This window comes from Heteronotia binoei, chromosome 3, assembly GCF_032191835.1.
Source record: "Heteronotia binoei isolate CCM8104 ecotype False Entrance Well chromosome 3, APGP_CSIRO_Hbin_v1, whole genome shotgun sequence".
Taxonomy (NCBI): domain Eukaryota; kingdom Metazoa; phylum Chordata; class Lepidosauria; order Squamata; family Gekkonidae; genus Heteronotia; species Heteronotia binoei.
This window is the reverse complement of record NC_083225.1, coordinates 154,843,095-154,858,654: the sequence shown is the minus strand read 5'-3', so window position 1 is coordinate 154,858,654 and position 15,560 is coordinate 154,843,095. Positions and strand designations below refer to the sequence as shown.

The 15,560-nt window shown below is 43.8% G+C and overlaps 1 protein-coding gene across 1 annotated transcript in view; it reads left to right on the top strand.

Moving 5' to 3' along the window:
- IGSF11 (immunoglobulin superfamily member 11) overlaps positions 1-15,560 on the top strand; it is a 240,471-nt gene that overhangs the window by 221,856 nt on the left and 3,055 nt on the right. The window contains exons 2-6 of the mRNA XM_060234659.1: positions 456-619; positions 3,120-3,327; positions 5,709-5,864; positions 10,320-10,442; positions 14,415-14,565. Of these exons, the coding sequence (XP_060090642.1) occupies positions 456-619; positions 3,120-3,327; positions 5,709-5,864; positions 10,320-10,442; positions 14,415-14,565 (802 nt within the window). The remainder of the gene's footprint in view (positions 1-455; positions 620-3,119; positions 3,328-5,708; positions 5,865-10,319; positions 10,443-14,414; positions 14,566-15,560) is intronic.

Here is a 15,560-nt window from a genome sequence, read left to right as displayed (position 1 = left end):
TTGTAAAAATAAAATGGGGGCGAACCACTTTGAGGAGAAAGGTGGAATATATATCAAGTAAATAAATTATCACAGTAAGCTGTGCCAGCCAGTGTCTTTTTAAAATACATTATTAGGCTATTTTGTAGTGCAAATCATGCAATGAAGCATTTGTTCAAATGTTCTATATGTAATACAAATTGGCAGAATAAGCAGGAGAGAGCAGAGAGCTAGATAGTGAAACCCATAATGCAAGACACTGACTGATCTTGCTAGCTTGTTTCTTTGGCATTCTACACGAAAAGGGGCCTTTGGAAGTATATGTTCTTCCCTTTGTATCTCTGTCTGAAGACCCCTACTTTCAAGAACTTCTCCCCTCTTTCTGGACAGTGTGAGGCACCTTTGCCCCAGAGTCTCTTGTGCAAAACAAAGGGAAAACTGAGGAATAATTGTCTGCTTTCCCTCTTTCTTTGCAGGTCTAGTGAGCCCCCTGGAAGTGTTCATGAATACACGGAGTGTGGAAGTGGCTCGGGGCCAGACAGCAGTCCTGCCCTGCACCTTCACCACCAGTGCTGCGCTCACTAACCTTAATGTCATCTGGATGGTCACTCCACTCTCCAATGCCAACCAACCCGAACAGGTATCCTGAGCGTAGCTGCATCACAGACCTGCTTCCCCCCCCCCCACCTTAGTTTGTATGCTTAGGGTTGTCCCTGTGGTTTCCTTATTTCTGATCTGAATATGCAGGGTTAGGGTTAAAGCCATCAGCTATCTCTGTGCTGCCCTGGTGATGTGCAGGGCAGTAGCAGCACAGACTGGGATTGAGGGAGATCTTGGTTCCCTGTCTGTTTTCCACCTTGTCTCTCCCCAGCCATAGCTGGGTAGGGACCATCTTTGGAAAGCACTGCCTTCCACTCTCTGATTATGGCCTGGGGAGGAGAGGATAGGAGCAACAAAGCAGCTAAGGGACAATGCATTTAAAAAAAAAAACAACCTAAAGCTTTAGCTTCTTAGCCTGGTTCCTATCCTCTTCTCCTCCTCTCCTTGACTGTAACTGGAGAAGGACTTGTCTATCTTTGGAATGCTCCACCCCATATGGATTGCTGGGGGTTGATTGTCTCTTTCTAATCATTGTGTGTGTGCATGCATGATAAGAAGTGTGTGTGCACACAAAATTTATTTATTTATTACTTTAAATTTCTATCCCGCCCTCTCCGCAAGCTCATACCTTAAAAAAAAAACTTTGTTAGCCTTAAAGGTGCCACTGGACTCTAACTTTGTTCTGTTGCTTCAGACCAACATGGCTACTTATTTGGATCAATGGTAGTGGAGTCCTTCTCTGATAAAAGCCAGGGGAAAACAGCCTTCCAGTACTAGACAGACCAGACAACCAAGATGGTGAGGTGCTTCTGGCAGCGACTTGAAGCAGCTCATGAGAAAATACCAAATACAGTCTTGGTTTCAACAAATAATACTGTAAAGCAAACAAAACACACACAGCTGCATTTTCCCACTGTTATTTTGAGAGTATTTTCGCACCACTCTTTTTCTGGAAGCTGATTTGGAGTTGCCTTTTTCCTTGTGTGTAATGTTTGTCAGTTCTGTCAGTTTTCTTTGTCCTGCCTACTCTGCCGATCTCCAGCCTGCTTTTCAATGACTGGATTGTGTTATTGTCAAACCATTCCTTCCCCTCCACCCTAAGACAAGTGGTTTTGTTTTTGGTTTTTTCTTAAAGATGCTAAAATATCCATATATTGATACAGCAGTGTAACGAGGGGTTTAGCAGGTTCTCTGAATTCCCAGCTTTCACTTAAAATTAAGCCTCTGTCTCCTTTCCTCATGAACATACAAGGGAAAAGGCATATATCTTAAAAGGAAGGGGCTAGCTACTTACTTTTTTCCGTTATCAGAGAATCAAGTCTTGGAGAGACCATTCCTTTTAACAAATAGCAATTAATATATTGTGAGCCCTGACTGAGATGGATAAAGCTAGCCCTAAGATCTCAGAGGCTGCCCTGGTTGGTATTTGAGTGGGAGACCACCAAGGGATACCAGGATCTCTGCACAGAGGCAGGCAATGGCAAACCACCTCTGGACATCTCTTGCCTCGACCCCCTTGACCCGTAAGTCAGTTGTGACTTAAGAATACTTTCTACCCCCATATTGTGTTTACTCTTGGAAATAGGGTTGCTGGCTGATTTAGACAACAAAGTATCCTTCAACAAATCCCCTGATTTCTAAAATTAGTATTAAATCCTGCAGGATTTATTACCCCTCTGCAGGGCCTGGAAGGCCGAGCTGTTGCACCTGGCTTTTGGCTGAGGACAGCAACAGGATAGGAGGCCGTCTGGCGCTCTCCAGTTTCCCACCTCCCCCTCACCTGTCCCTCGAGAGGCTTTGGGGAGTATAACTCTAACTTAAATCATTTGCCACCTTGGAATTGAGTTTTCATTGGAATTATACTATGTTTTAATATTGGTAGTCTAATATAATACTGTGTTATATTTTGGTGTAAGCTGTCCCGAGCCCTGCTTGCAGGGAAGGGCAGCCTAAAAGTCCAACATAATACATAAAATCCTTTTTATCATGTACAGAGATCCCTCCTAAATGAGTTATCGAAAGTTGGCATCCAGTTTTATTAGGGCACGGACCAGATTAGACCCTTAGATTTTTTCAGCCATTCTACTGTAAGGATACAAAACAGCATGGCTCTGAAACTCTGAATAAGTAAATGAATGCAGGCCCTCCGTCCTCTGTTTCCCACTGATTTGTTCAAGAAATGCAAACATGTACTTTGTCCTGGAACGTTTTCCCCACTGTTGTTACTTCTAAGCCTCTTTTTGTGTGGTGCTTCCAAGTGTGAAGGGAAACAGTGAAACAAACAAGGTCTTCACTTGGGGGCACTTCTTTGAAATGTACAGTGGGAGTACTTCTTCATGGTAGCAGAAGTTGAAACAAACTATGCAGTTAGCACCCAGGGACTCCTTAAGGTTCTTAAACTCTGAAACACAGTTGGTGTGTGTGTGTGTGTGTTTAGCATTCTAAAACCACAGGGCATTAAAGTCTGTGCCTAATGAGCTAATGAGCCTTTATTGCAACTTTTGCTCTCCTCAAGGAGGTATTGTTCTTTTCTCTTCCAGGTTATTATTTACCAAGGGGGTCAGATTTTCGATGGTGCACCCCAGTTCTATGGGCGAGTGGGGTTTGCAATGACAATGCCAACCACCAGTGCCTCCATCTTCATCAACAACACCCAGCTCTCGGACACTGGGACTTACCAGTGTTTGGTCAACAACCTACCAGACCGAGGTGGCCGGAATATTGGAGTCATTGGGCTCAATGTCTTGGGTATGTGTTTTGCAAGAAGAGCAGTCTATGGCAGATGAGGTCAGGCAATTCCTGTGCATAGGTATTTTAGATACAAATGTGTAGATCTGACCAGGAGATTGTCAGGAGATCTCTGATTTAGTGTGAAAATTGTTGTTGAGGGAGGATCTCATACAAATTGGAGATGTGGTGCTGGGGCAGAGGTAATAGTGAATTCTTCCCTCCTTGCCATTTCAATTGAAAATGCCCTCCAACGATCCCCTGGCTGTTTAAGTCCACATGGCTGGGGGTAAGGCATCTGGTATATGGATGGTCCTTATACAATCCTAATATGGGAGACCATTTCATTTCTCTTCCTTGCAACATGGGCTATACCTCAAGGCAGTATAACAACACAGAGCAAATTGTGGGAGACATGGGATATAATGTTGGGTTGTAGGAGATCCCAAATAGGCTTCAGTGGAAGGCAAGAATAAAAATGAGACAAGCCACAGACAGGGTAAGTTATACCTTTCCCCATGCTGTAGCAATCCTTGGAAAGGATTTTCCCTCTTTAGTGCTTCAGTGACAAGAACAGTTGTACCTTCCAGACTTTTCTGTCCTTTGCCAGTTGTGCAAGTACAAAATCCTTCTCAGTATGTGGACCATTCTTTCCTTGCTTCATGGCTCACAGTCTGGCTCCTTCCAAAGGAGCCCACTAACTTCTTCTCTGCAGCTTGCTGCCCTTCCTCTTCTTAGGTCTTAAACAAGGTCTTCCTGGCTCACTTTTTCATGTGATTCTTCTTCTTCAGTTCTGTAATTCCACCAGCCATTGGAGTGACATACCCATATCCTTCCGCTCTACTGAGCAAGGTTTTCTCCTCTGCTGGGGTTTGGGTATCAGAAGGAGTCAGGGCTCTCAGCCACCCCACTCTCAGCTGAGGATTCAGGTTTTATACTCTCCTGATTGTTAACTCCTGTTCCCTGCTGGTTGTTTGGGTTGTTAGGTGGACTCAGGGCTCATGGTCAAACAAGACAGGTTGGGTCAGATAACAGCATTGCGTAACCAGTACTCCAGGGGATCAGTGTTGGTGGTCTCAGGGAACTTGGCAAGACTTCTTGTAACCTAAAGAGCTTTGCTCCAATTTAAATTGCTCTTCCATTAGTGGAAGTCTCTCGTAGACAGAAGAAAATATCCTTAGGCTGAATGAAGGTTACTTGGAAGATGCTTGGATCCACCCCATTATTTCCTCTCAAGTTTTTCTCCCCCCATTCCCTCCTTCCCTTAGGCCTCTCTCTTTACTGTTGCCTCTGTTGTTCATTGACTAGTCTGAACCCTTCCTTCAGCTTCCTGGCCTCTGAATTCATGTTCCTTAGCCTGTCCTGAAATTTCTGACCATTGAGCATTCTAGCCCTCAGTGTCTAGTCCTGTCTATGACTTTTTCTCTGCCATTCAACCTTCATCCCCACCCCCCAGCTAAATTTAACATTTGCTTCCCTTGCATAAGTGGGGCTGTTAAGCAAATATTCTGTCGTGGGTTTCATTTCCTCAGCACTTAGAATGCTTGTGAAAATTTTGTGGCATCACAGAAGCTCAGTCTGGGATTTACTGCCCAGTGGTCCTTTGGTAGTTTGCAGTTCAGATGGCTGTAATGGTAGACTTGCAGAAATAGAGGACGTGTGAGAGTGGTGTGTGAGAGTGCATGCGTGTGTGGAATGGTATAGTGCAGCCTGATCTCATCAAATCCTGGAAGCTAAATGGGAGGAATGAGGAAGAAAGGAAGACTCTTCAGAGGCAGGCAATGGCAGTCCACCTTTGCTTTTCACCTGCCTTGGAAAATTTGTGACTTGACAGCACAAATATAGATATGTAGGGGAGCTGGATTTCAAGGACGGTGAATGGTAGAAAGATCAGAATATCTTTTCAGGGAAGGAGTGTATAAAAAAGGAAACAAGGGACTGTAGCTATGTATGGTCCATTCTCATCCCTAATGCTTTTTCATATCTGATGGATCCAAGGACATAATTCCTACCAATCAGCAGTGCTGTCTTCTTAGAGATAGGAGCTAATGTTGAACTTCCCATTATCCGAATACCAGAACTTGGCTTGAAGCTAAAAGTTTTAGTGATATCTTTATTGTGTTAACTGGTGGGAAGCTGCAGATGTTGTTCTTCCCCACAGAGGACTCTAATGGAAAATGGCCACAATTAAAAGTCAGCAGTTATGACTGAGGCTGCTTACCAGTGAGGCAAGCCTTAGCAGGTGACCTCGTCTGTTGCTTCCCTCCAAGTTTGGAGCCATCTGCAAGATTTCCTCTGTCAGCCGGTTTCTTGGTTTCATTTAACTGTATGTCTTCTGGAAAAGCAGTTAATGAACGCAGCTCCTGACTTGGCCATTCCTTCCCCCTCTTTTCTGATTGCAGTTCCTCCTTCTGCCCCAGTCTGCAGAATTCAGGGCTCCTTGAACATTGGCAGTGACATCACACTGACCTGCAGTTCTGAAGAGGGCATCCCTCGGCCAACGTACTACTGGGAAAGACTGGACAACACTCCCAAGCTGCCTCCAACGGCAACACAAGGTGACTCTTACACTCTTTCCATCCCCTCTCCCCACCAGTAATTTTATTTTTGCTATGCTTGTTAGGGGAACAGGCTGGGAGGGTACCTGCTTTGCATGTAGAAAAGCCTCTGGATCAGTTCATGGAAACTGGATCTAGTTCATGGAATATCAGGTAGCAAGTGCAGGCAAATTTTATCTACATCAGACGTCTTGGAAAACCACTACCAGTTAAAGCAGTTGGTACTGAGCTAGAGGGACCAATGGCCTAATTGGGTATCTGACAACTTTATCCATTCTGCAGATGCTGGGCTAACCCCAAAGGGCTTCCAGGATGGGTGGAGACACCTTAATCCTAATGATGGGGAGGGGAGCGGAGGGGAGGAAGGTGTTAAATATTGTCAGGCCTCAGATTCAGTGGAAGCTCACAGGAGCACAGCTCCTGAACCTTTCTGAGCGTTCCACCTCCTCCTGAGAGTTCCACCTCCTTGTCCATTGAATAGTATGTACAGCTGCATAACAATCCCTGGATGAGCTCCACCACCTATTTTTCTACAAAACAACCCCTAAATATTGTCATGATAAATGCAAATGAACTAAATAAAATATAATTGCCATTCATGCATTTGAGCCTATAGGGTATGAGGTGCCCTCTAGTGGTTTGTCTCATTATAGTGAATTTTTTAAAAACCGTCAAGCAGTGGTGGCTAACCTTTTTGGCCAAGTCATGTCCAAAGTATGACATTTTAGAGTGCATCATGGTGGAATTGCCATGTAGTTTTGCTGCTAGATTGCAGGACTAGGGAAGACGCAACAAGGAAGAGCAGGGCAGGCAGGCAGGTCTACAGATCTGAATCTGCCATCATTAGGCCCATGGGCCTTCTTTCCAGATGTGCCATGGGCCATGGCTGTTTGTGCTGTGTGTGGTTCCCTTTCTCTAGAGATACACTTTCCATGTCTTGCAGAGATCCAAACTGACTGACTAAATAAATATTCCAGAGGGGTAGCTATGTCATTCCATTGAAGCAAAACAAAACACGAGTCCACTTTAAATCCTGTGTGTGTGTTAAGTGCTTCCAATTTATGGCGACCCTATGAATGAATGACCTCCAAAACATCCTATCACTACCATCCTTGCTCGGTTCTTGCAAACTGAAGACCTAGCAAGCAGTGTGAGCTTTCACAAGTCAGAATTCACTTCTTCAGATGCTGTGGAAAGAAAGAAAATAATTTTCCTTGGGTTTATCTAACAAATTACAAAGAAAGGGGAAAGGGGAGGAGCTGAGAAAAAGACAGGCCTGAGATTATAAATTGGATCTGATTTTCTGTTTCGGGGACTTGGATAATTTAGGTTGTTATACATAATGGATGATGTGACATCATCATAAGTGACTAGAGATGAACTTACAAACTAAAGTTCAGCATAAATTTTGGTTGGTTTGTGGTTTGCAAATGTTTATGGAAGGGCAACCAGCACAAACATTCCACAAACTTTGGTGCTGTTTGTGGTGGTTTGTGAATAGATACGTTTCCAAACAGACTGTCTCCACTCAGTTAAACTCTACAGAACTCCAAACCGTGGGGTTGACTTCCCCAGCCTTGGAAACACCAATAGGAGCCCTCAAAAATTTAACAGGCACTGCTGGCTGCCAGTTACAGAGTTCATGTTCTGCTCTATAGGATCAGAAGGCTATATATCAACTCAGCTCTGCAGCCTCTCTTCTGTTGGCTGTTGGTAGTTAGGCAGAGAGGCATGGAACTTGTTAAAAGCAGACTAGCACATCACATTCATTTATTCTTTCCTGATTATGAACCCTAGAGCATTCTTCACCATCACCTGAAACATGTATGCATTAAAGCGCACATGCTTCACCTCTGCCAGCATGTTGGCACAGATATCTATGACCATGTAGCCATGGACAATGCTGCCTCCACCCACCCATACAATTATGTATGGGATAGAGAAGGCAGAGAAAGAAGTACTTTTCTCCCTTTCTCACAGTATGAGAAGTTGTGTATATTCAATGAAATTGCTGAGCAGTTGGGTTAGAACAGATAAAAGGAAGTACTTCTTCACCCAAAGGGTGATTTACACATGGAATTCACTGCCACAGGATGTGGCGGCTGCTGCAAGCATAGACAGCTTCAAGAGGGGATTGGATAAACATTTGGAGCAGAGGTCCATCAGTGGCTATTAGCCACAGCGTATTGTTGCAACTCTCTGTCTGGGACAGTGATGCTCTGTATTCTTGGTGCTTGAGGGGGGGGGGAGCACAGTGGAAAGGCTTCTAGTGTCCTGGCCCCACTGATGTACCTCCTGATGGCACCTGGTTTTTTTGGCCACTGTGTGACACAGAGTGCTGGACTGGATGGGCCATTGGCCTGATCCAACATGGCTTCTCTTATGTGCTCCCTCAGGCTACTCTGTGATTGTGATCACACGCACTAAATAATGCACTTTCAATCCACTTTCAGTTCACTTTCCAACTGCATTTTATTGCGAACTGGAAAAAATCCAGTTGGAAAGTGCACTGAAAGTGGATTGAAAGTGCATTATTTAGTGTGTGTGATCGCAGCCTAAATCACGCAGTTTTGAGTCTTGTGGTCTGTATCTATCCCCTGCACATGGAGCAGGGGAAGGAGGCTCTGAGACCCTTGGTGATGCCCTGCTAGGGTTGGGCTCCATTGGCATGACAGGATGGATTTAACGTGCAGGAACAGGGGCCTGTGGACTTCTTCCCCCCACAACAAGCACGCTTGCACCCACTTTCACTCTCACAGCACACAGAGGTGTTCAGGAATTTGAAGCAAGCAGAGGACTGGCTTTTAACACTTCATAATGCATAAACCATATTTTGCAGTACTAGGAGCAATCCTGAGAGCTTGCTTCAAAGGCTACTCCTCTTCTCCCCTTGCTGATGTGGTGTGGCTAGGGTACCTGCCAAGTTCTCATGGGGTTACTTTGGGAGCCCCTGTCAGAACTCTGGGAGATGTCTGCCTTTCTGTTCTTCAAAACTTGCCTTTGGAGACTTGGAGGGGGTGCTGCAAGCATATAGGGGATGCTTGTCTTGCTTCCAATGACTGGCTCCAGGGGTTCTGCCCAGGTTAAGTTTCCCTCTGAGTTTGGTGTAACTGGCTTGATCCTGAGCTGTTCCAAAGACTCCTGTAACTTCAGCTATCTTTTCCAGCAAGAGCACTGGGGAGACCTTTCTTTTTTTGGGGGGGGGGGATCCATAACTGAAAGTCCAGGAGGTTGCATGGGAGTTTGATGCCTTTAGCTTGCACTGGATCTGTTCTATACACTCCTGCACCTGTTATTTCTGCCATTTCCCCAGAAAGCACTTTGTTGGGGACACCTTTTTTTGGGGGGGGGGGACGGGGGGCATAATGAATTCTCCCTCTAAGCTGTGGAGTCTTGTGAGCAAAGATTCTACTTCATGAGCTACTGGGATTAAAGTTGTGAGTGATTTGTCTACTGCATAAATGAGTTTGCTCTAAGGCCATCCTTCCTGAGCTAAGACAGAACCGTGTGAGCTGGAGGCTAAAAAACTGTGAGCTAGCTCACACTAACTCAGCTCAGAGGGAACACTGGCCATAACTTGGACCCCCTAAATCAAATCCTCACCAAATCTGGAGTGAAGATAGAGGAGAATCAGCTGGAGATCTCCTGAAAATTTGCTATCTCTAATATGTGGAGGGGCCTTTCTGCTGCATCACAAACCACACAAACTGAACCAGTTTGTCTAGCTTCAAAAAGTTTATGATGATCCATGGTTCATAAACCAGGCACACCCGAACCACAACTGAACCACATTTTCCCAGTTCATGCCCATCCACAGAAGTGGCATCATGTCACCAACAACACGTGGATACTCTGGAATTTGGGTAAAAAATTATATGGTAAAATGACTTCTACTAAAACCCACAGCATCTCTACATCACTGGTAATGTAAGTAATGATGTTACTTCTGGTGCACACTGAAAGTGACATTGCTGCATTGCTGGCAGCTCCAACCAAGGCCTCTCTTTGCACCCCATCCCACCTTCCACTCATTCCGAATGGGTAGCCAGGTAAAATGTTGGCCTCCATTTGAAAAACCTGGACTTGAAAAGACACGTGGCAAAGCTGTTGCTTACTGTGGGGCCCAAGCACAGCCTACATTTACACCTTGTTAGAACTATATTTAGATTGTTGAGGCACTTGCTACTTGCCTGTTTTGTTTTCTCAGCCCTAAGCTTTCACATGCATGAAAAAAACAATCTTTTAGAAGAAAATGTTCATCTTATCTGCGTTAAATGTCGTTTTTTTTTTTTTAAAAAAAAACACAAATACCTTAATATTGTTCTCTATGGTGTCTCCCCAGAGTCTTGTAGCAGAATTTTCAGTGTGCTAGATTTGTCTTTTTGAAGTTGTGGTGAGCTGGTGGTCGTTTTTTTTTCTTCCTAATTTGATAACTTTTCATTCCTTTCCATCCAGACCAAGTTCAGGGTACAGTTGTTCTGCGCAATATCAGCACCATGTCATCAGGACGTTACCAGTGTGTGGCTTCTAATGTCATTGGAAGCAGCACCTGTTTTCTGGAAGTTCAAGTGATTACACGTAAGTTTGTTTTAGTGACAGGCACTGGCTTGGTCCAGATATCACACAAAACCATGGTTTAACTAAGCTAACGCTGATTGGTGTGGTTGAATACAGGCCACTCCAGTATCTGTGGCTGCTTTGCATTCATCAAACCAGTATTTGAAGCCAAGATCTAAGGGTTAGTTTATTAGCCACAGTTAGCTTTAACTATGGTTTCACATAATGTCTGAATCAGGGGTCATTTTGTAGAAAAACAGGTGGTGGAGCTCATCCAGGAATTGTTGTGCAGCTGCACCTACTATTCAATGGGCAAGGTGGGAAGGAGGAGGTGGAACTCTCAGAAAGGTTCAGGAGCTGCTTTCCTGTAAGCTCCTGCTGAATCCGAGGCCTGGTCTGAATGCAGGAGTTCTAATTTAATTCTGGCTTGTTCTCTAATTAATCCTCCCAAGGCAACAGAGGCAAGGAAAAGAAACTGGTATTTGTAGAGGCAACTAGTATTTGTAGAGGCAAACCAGGACTTGAGTGATAGTTTGGGAACTGAATTCTAGTTTCACAAACTTACTGTAAATATCAAAGATTTCAGGTTTTCATGGCTGGTAACATCATTAGGGTTTGTAGAATCTTTCGGGCTCAAGTGCCGTGTTCTACTGGAGAAAGTTTTTTCTTCCAGACATTTCGTTCTCAGCTGCGGAGAACATCCTCAGTGGCGTTGCAGCTGGAGCAGGCGCTCTGACCTTCTTGGCTGCTGTGCATTGAGTGGGGCCAGGGCTGCTGGAGAGCTGCTATTTCTAGGCTGGAGGGGGTGTGGTGAAAGGGCAATTGGTTTGTGGATGTGTCCATTGTTTGGTGGGGCTTCCTGGAAGGGTAGTGATAAGGAAACTGGCTGTTGAATGTGACCATTGTTCTGTGTTAATTGCTGGGAGGGTTGGAAGGGATGTGAAGATAAGGAACAACCATCTTCAACAACCATCTTCCTTATCTTCACACCCCTTCCAACCCTCCCAGCAATTAACACAGAACAATGGTCACACTCAACAGCCAGTTTCCTTATCACTACCCTTCCAGGAAGCCCCACCAAACAATGGACACATCCATAAACCAATTGCCCTTTCACCACACCCCCTTCAGCCTAGAAATAGCAGCTCTCCAGCAGCCCTGGCCCCACTCAATGCACAGCAGCCAAGAAGGTCAGAGCGCCTGCTCCGGCTGCAACACCACTGAGGATGTTCTCCGCAGCTGAGAACGAAACGTCTGGAAGAAAAACTTTCTCCAGTAGAACACGGCACTTGAGCCCGAAAGATTCTACAAACCCTAACTGTAAATACAATAATATATAATAAAAATAGTTGTTTGTGATCCCTGAAGCAAGGCTTTGTTCCATTAAATCATTTCCACATCTATTTATGTCTACCAGATATTAATGCACAAATAGGATGCAGGGAAAGCATTATTGCTTTTTGCTGGAGCTGTAGGTTGTCCAATTCCCATTCTGTTGCTGTCTTGTTTTATTTATTGCACAATCATAGAGAAGTTGAGTCACTCACTCAGGAACAGTTTAGGCATGATTACTAATTCCTAAAAACAGCCATATACAGATAAGCGATTCGGGTACTTGCCATTGTCCACCAATGGGTCAAGAAACTCTCTGGTTTGGGTGATCTAAATCAGGAATCCCTTTTGTGGTAAATATCCCACATCCTGTGGCTCCACTCTAGATAGCCTCCTTCCCTAGGACTGTTTTAGCCTTTTTAAAAAATTGTGAATGTTCTTGACCACAGACCTTATGAGTGGGAGCCCTGAATCTCTGTTAGATGTGTGATCTGGACATTTGTGGATCTTGTAAACATTGCAAGCATCCAGATATCCCCTCTCATTTTTACTAAAGTGAGGTCTTTGAGTTTTTGTCCTGATGTGACACTATGCACAGGAATATAAGAATGACATCTTCTTTAGTAATGTTAAACTTTGGTCCATGTGCAGAAATTCAGATGTAAGCTTGTTGTCTCACCCCCCCCCCCCAAAAAAAAGCAGGAACTGAGAGCCTAAAACTAATGGGGTTTGCCTCAGGAAAAGGGGGACTGTGCTGTCAGGTTTGGAACAGACCATAAAGCAAGAGAGCAAATTGTTTATCAATTATATTAGGGATGGGCAGAACTGTTACAAAAGGTTTTGGAAGGCAGCATGTGGGGAGGGAAACAGGAGCCTCTGTAATGGATTCTGCAGAATAAGACTGCATTTGAAAAACTGCCTGGTTTGATTTGAATATCCTCATTTCAATTTCCTTTCTACAAAATGAACCTGAATCTTTATTTTGCACCACTTTCTTTTCTTGTGTCAATTTTGTCTTGTTCTGGTTAACACATTTCTCAATGGGCATTTCTGTACACTTGACTTACTCCTGATTTTCTTGGCAGTCCATCCGCAAGCACTAGAAATGGTTTGGGCACAGTTCTTCTGCACACCTGCCCCTCCCTCTGCATTTTCACAGTTGTAGAGTTATCTAATTTTCCTCTGCCCATGCCTTAAAAAATCAAGATTTTCAAGGGAGTTTGCTGTCCTCATTGTGACTACCCCACTAATTTTAGTGAGTGCTTATATTGATAAATCGTGGTAATAACAGGTCAAGCAAGTTCTCAAATCTCCAGCTTACAAAAAGTAAGTTTCCAGTTCCTTCCATCATGGAGTTGTCAGGAAAAAGACATATCACAGAGGGCGGGGGGGGGGGGTAGAGCCTTACTTTTAAAAAAAATGAAAGCTGGGGATCCAGAGAAACTGCTTGACAAATATATATATGCCTTTTAAAAACATCAAAATTAAGCCACTCATCTTCAGGGCAGGGGTGGGGGAAAGGGAGTGGTTTGATGTTGACCACAGCCCAGCCAATGAAAAGTGGGATAGAGGTGGATGGGAGTGGGTGGGTCAAATAAAACCAACAGAAAGATGATGCACAAGGAAAATCTCAACTCCAAATGGCTTCTAAAACATGATCAATTTAAAAGCGGTCTCAAAGGTACCAGAAAAAAACTGCACGCCTTCCAAAACAGAAGCAAAAACTAAAGGCACAAAAATGTGTATGGAAATCAGGGGCTAAGCTGAAAGTAGTACCAAAACCAGTAGAGAAAAAATAGGGGAAAGTCCAGTGTAATTTTGATTTTATTTTATAAATGCCACATATCAGGCACATAATGTACTGAAGACATTAAATATAATTAAAAAGAATCATTAACAAAATGAAGTTTCAAAAATAACCATGATTGTATATGAAGTCTAGGACTTATAAAATTGGTCTTTTTTCCCTCTTAGCAAGGAAGAAATGTCTAGAGGACTCAGAACATGAAATGTGGCAGTCCAGATTAGTCCAAGATCACCCTCAGGAGAACTCCAATGTGGCAAAGGGTCATTTTACCTGCCATTCAGCATGGCCATGCCTCTTCGTGTTTGGCCTTTTTGAGCAAACCTCTAGTGCTTGGGACCATTCCACTCTGCCAGACTTCCAGAAAAGGTTGCGGAGAATCAAATGGGTTCTGCAGTCCACTGTAGCATGTACATGCCCCAAAACCTCCAGCATGACAACAATTGTATAAACACTGGTTTCTCATTTCCATCTGTCACCTCAGCAACATCCTAGTACATCCTGAGCACATCCTTTGGATGCCCTAGGCTAACTTTTGTGCATGTTCTAATTCTTGAGTGAGAATACTATATTTTTAATCACCAGATGTTATTTTTGAAATAGGCTGAGCAGTCTGTAGCACAGAGGGTCATGACTTGATTCCAAAACTGCTTCTGCCCAGCTCTCTTTAGGGGTCCTGGCTTGGATGCTGGTTGATGCTGTTTGATGGAGTGATGTGTAGAAGTAATATATGAGAGGCTAACCTCAGCAAGACTTGCACTTCTCATGTTGCAAAAAAAAAAAAAAGTTGTGCCTATGTGAACTCATGCCATGCTTTCTCCCAATTCAGATTCTCATATATTTCATGTCTTATGCAGCACATCCAAGGAGCATTGGCCTGATCGCTGGAGCTGCTGCAGCAGGAGCAGTGGTACTTGTCATCTGCATTGTTCTGGTGGCTGTGACACTCTTTTACTGGAAAAACAAACACAAGGAGGAAGAAGAGGAGGAAATTCCCAATGAGATAAGGTTTGACTTTAGAGAAGCCACATCTCTCTCCCTCCCTCTTCCCTCTTCCCCTGCCCCTGTCTCTTCTGCCCCCTCACCACCTAATAGCAAGTATGTCACAAAACTATAGGTCACAATAGGCAGGAGTTCCATAGCACCTTAAAGACTAACAAAATTTTATTCCTAGATTATCCATCAGGGACTAGAACCCACTTCTTCTGATGCAGTGAATGGATTCTCTCAATGCCTCTGAATAAGTGTCCTTTAGTCCACAAATGCTTACGGCAAAATACAATCCTGTTAGACTTTAAAGTGCCACATAAATACTGTTTTGTTTTGCTTTGACAGACTAACAGGGCTCCCTCTCTGAAACAAACATTTAGGTTGCAGTAGATGGGTGTGGCCCAGGCCATTTGCAAGGGGTCCCCAGCACTATTTGGAAGGTTTTTTTTCTTTTTAGCCAAGCAAATCAAATTCGGGGGGGGGGGGGGGGAAGGATCTCTCAGATATCAATCAGATATCAGCTGGCTTCCTCTTGCATTGCACTGAGCTGTATGTTCTAAGGAGAGCACCTCTTTCCCAATAAGAATTAGATTTCAGCATGCAAGGATCTCGTACCTGATTTTTACATTCGTTAGTTATCTACGATATTCATATATAAATTTTCCAAGTTGTCTCTAAGTAATTAAACATTAAACAAAAAATAGCATTCATAAATTGAACCAAACTTAATTTATGAATTAAACAAAAAAAAAAAATGGTGCATGCTATAGAACAACCACAGAAGAACTTAATTCAGCTAGATGTCTACTGGAAAAGAAAGGTCTTGTAATGTATCTTGGAACCCTATAACAAGGTAAATATTATAACCATCTTCAGGAAAGAAGATTTGTATCTACATCCATCGAGTTTCTGTTTGTAGCCACCACCATCCTAGTCCTTTGTAGAGATAGAACAGGGAGCAATGCTTATTGGACAGACCTCCCAGTTGGTGTGAGGCTCACAGAAGGAGACAC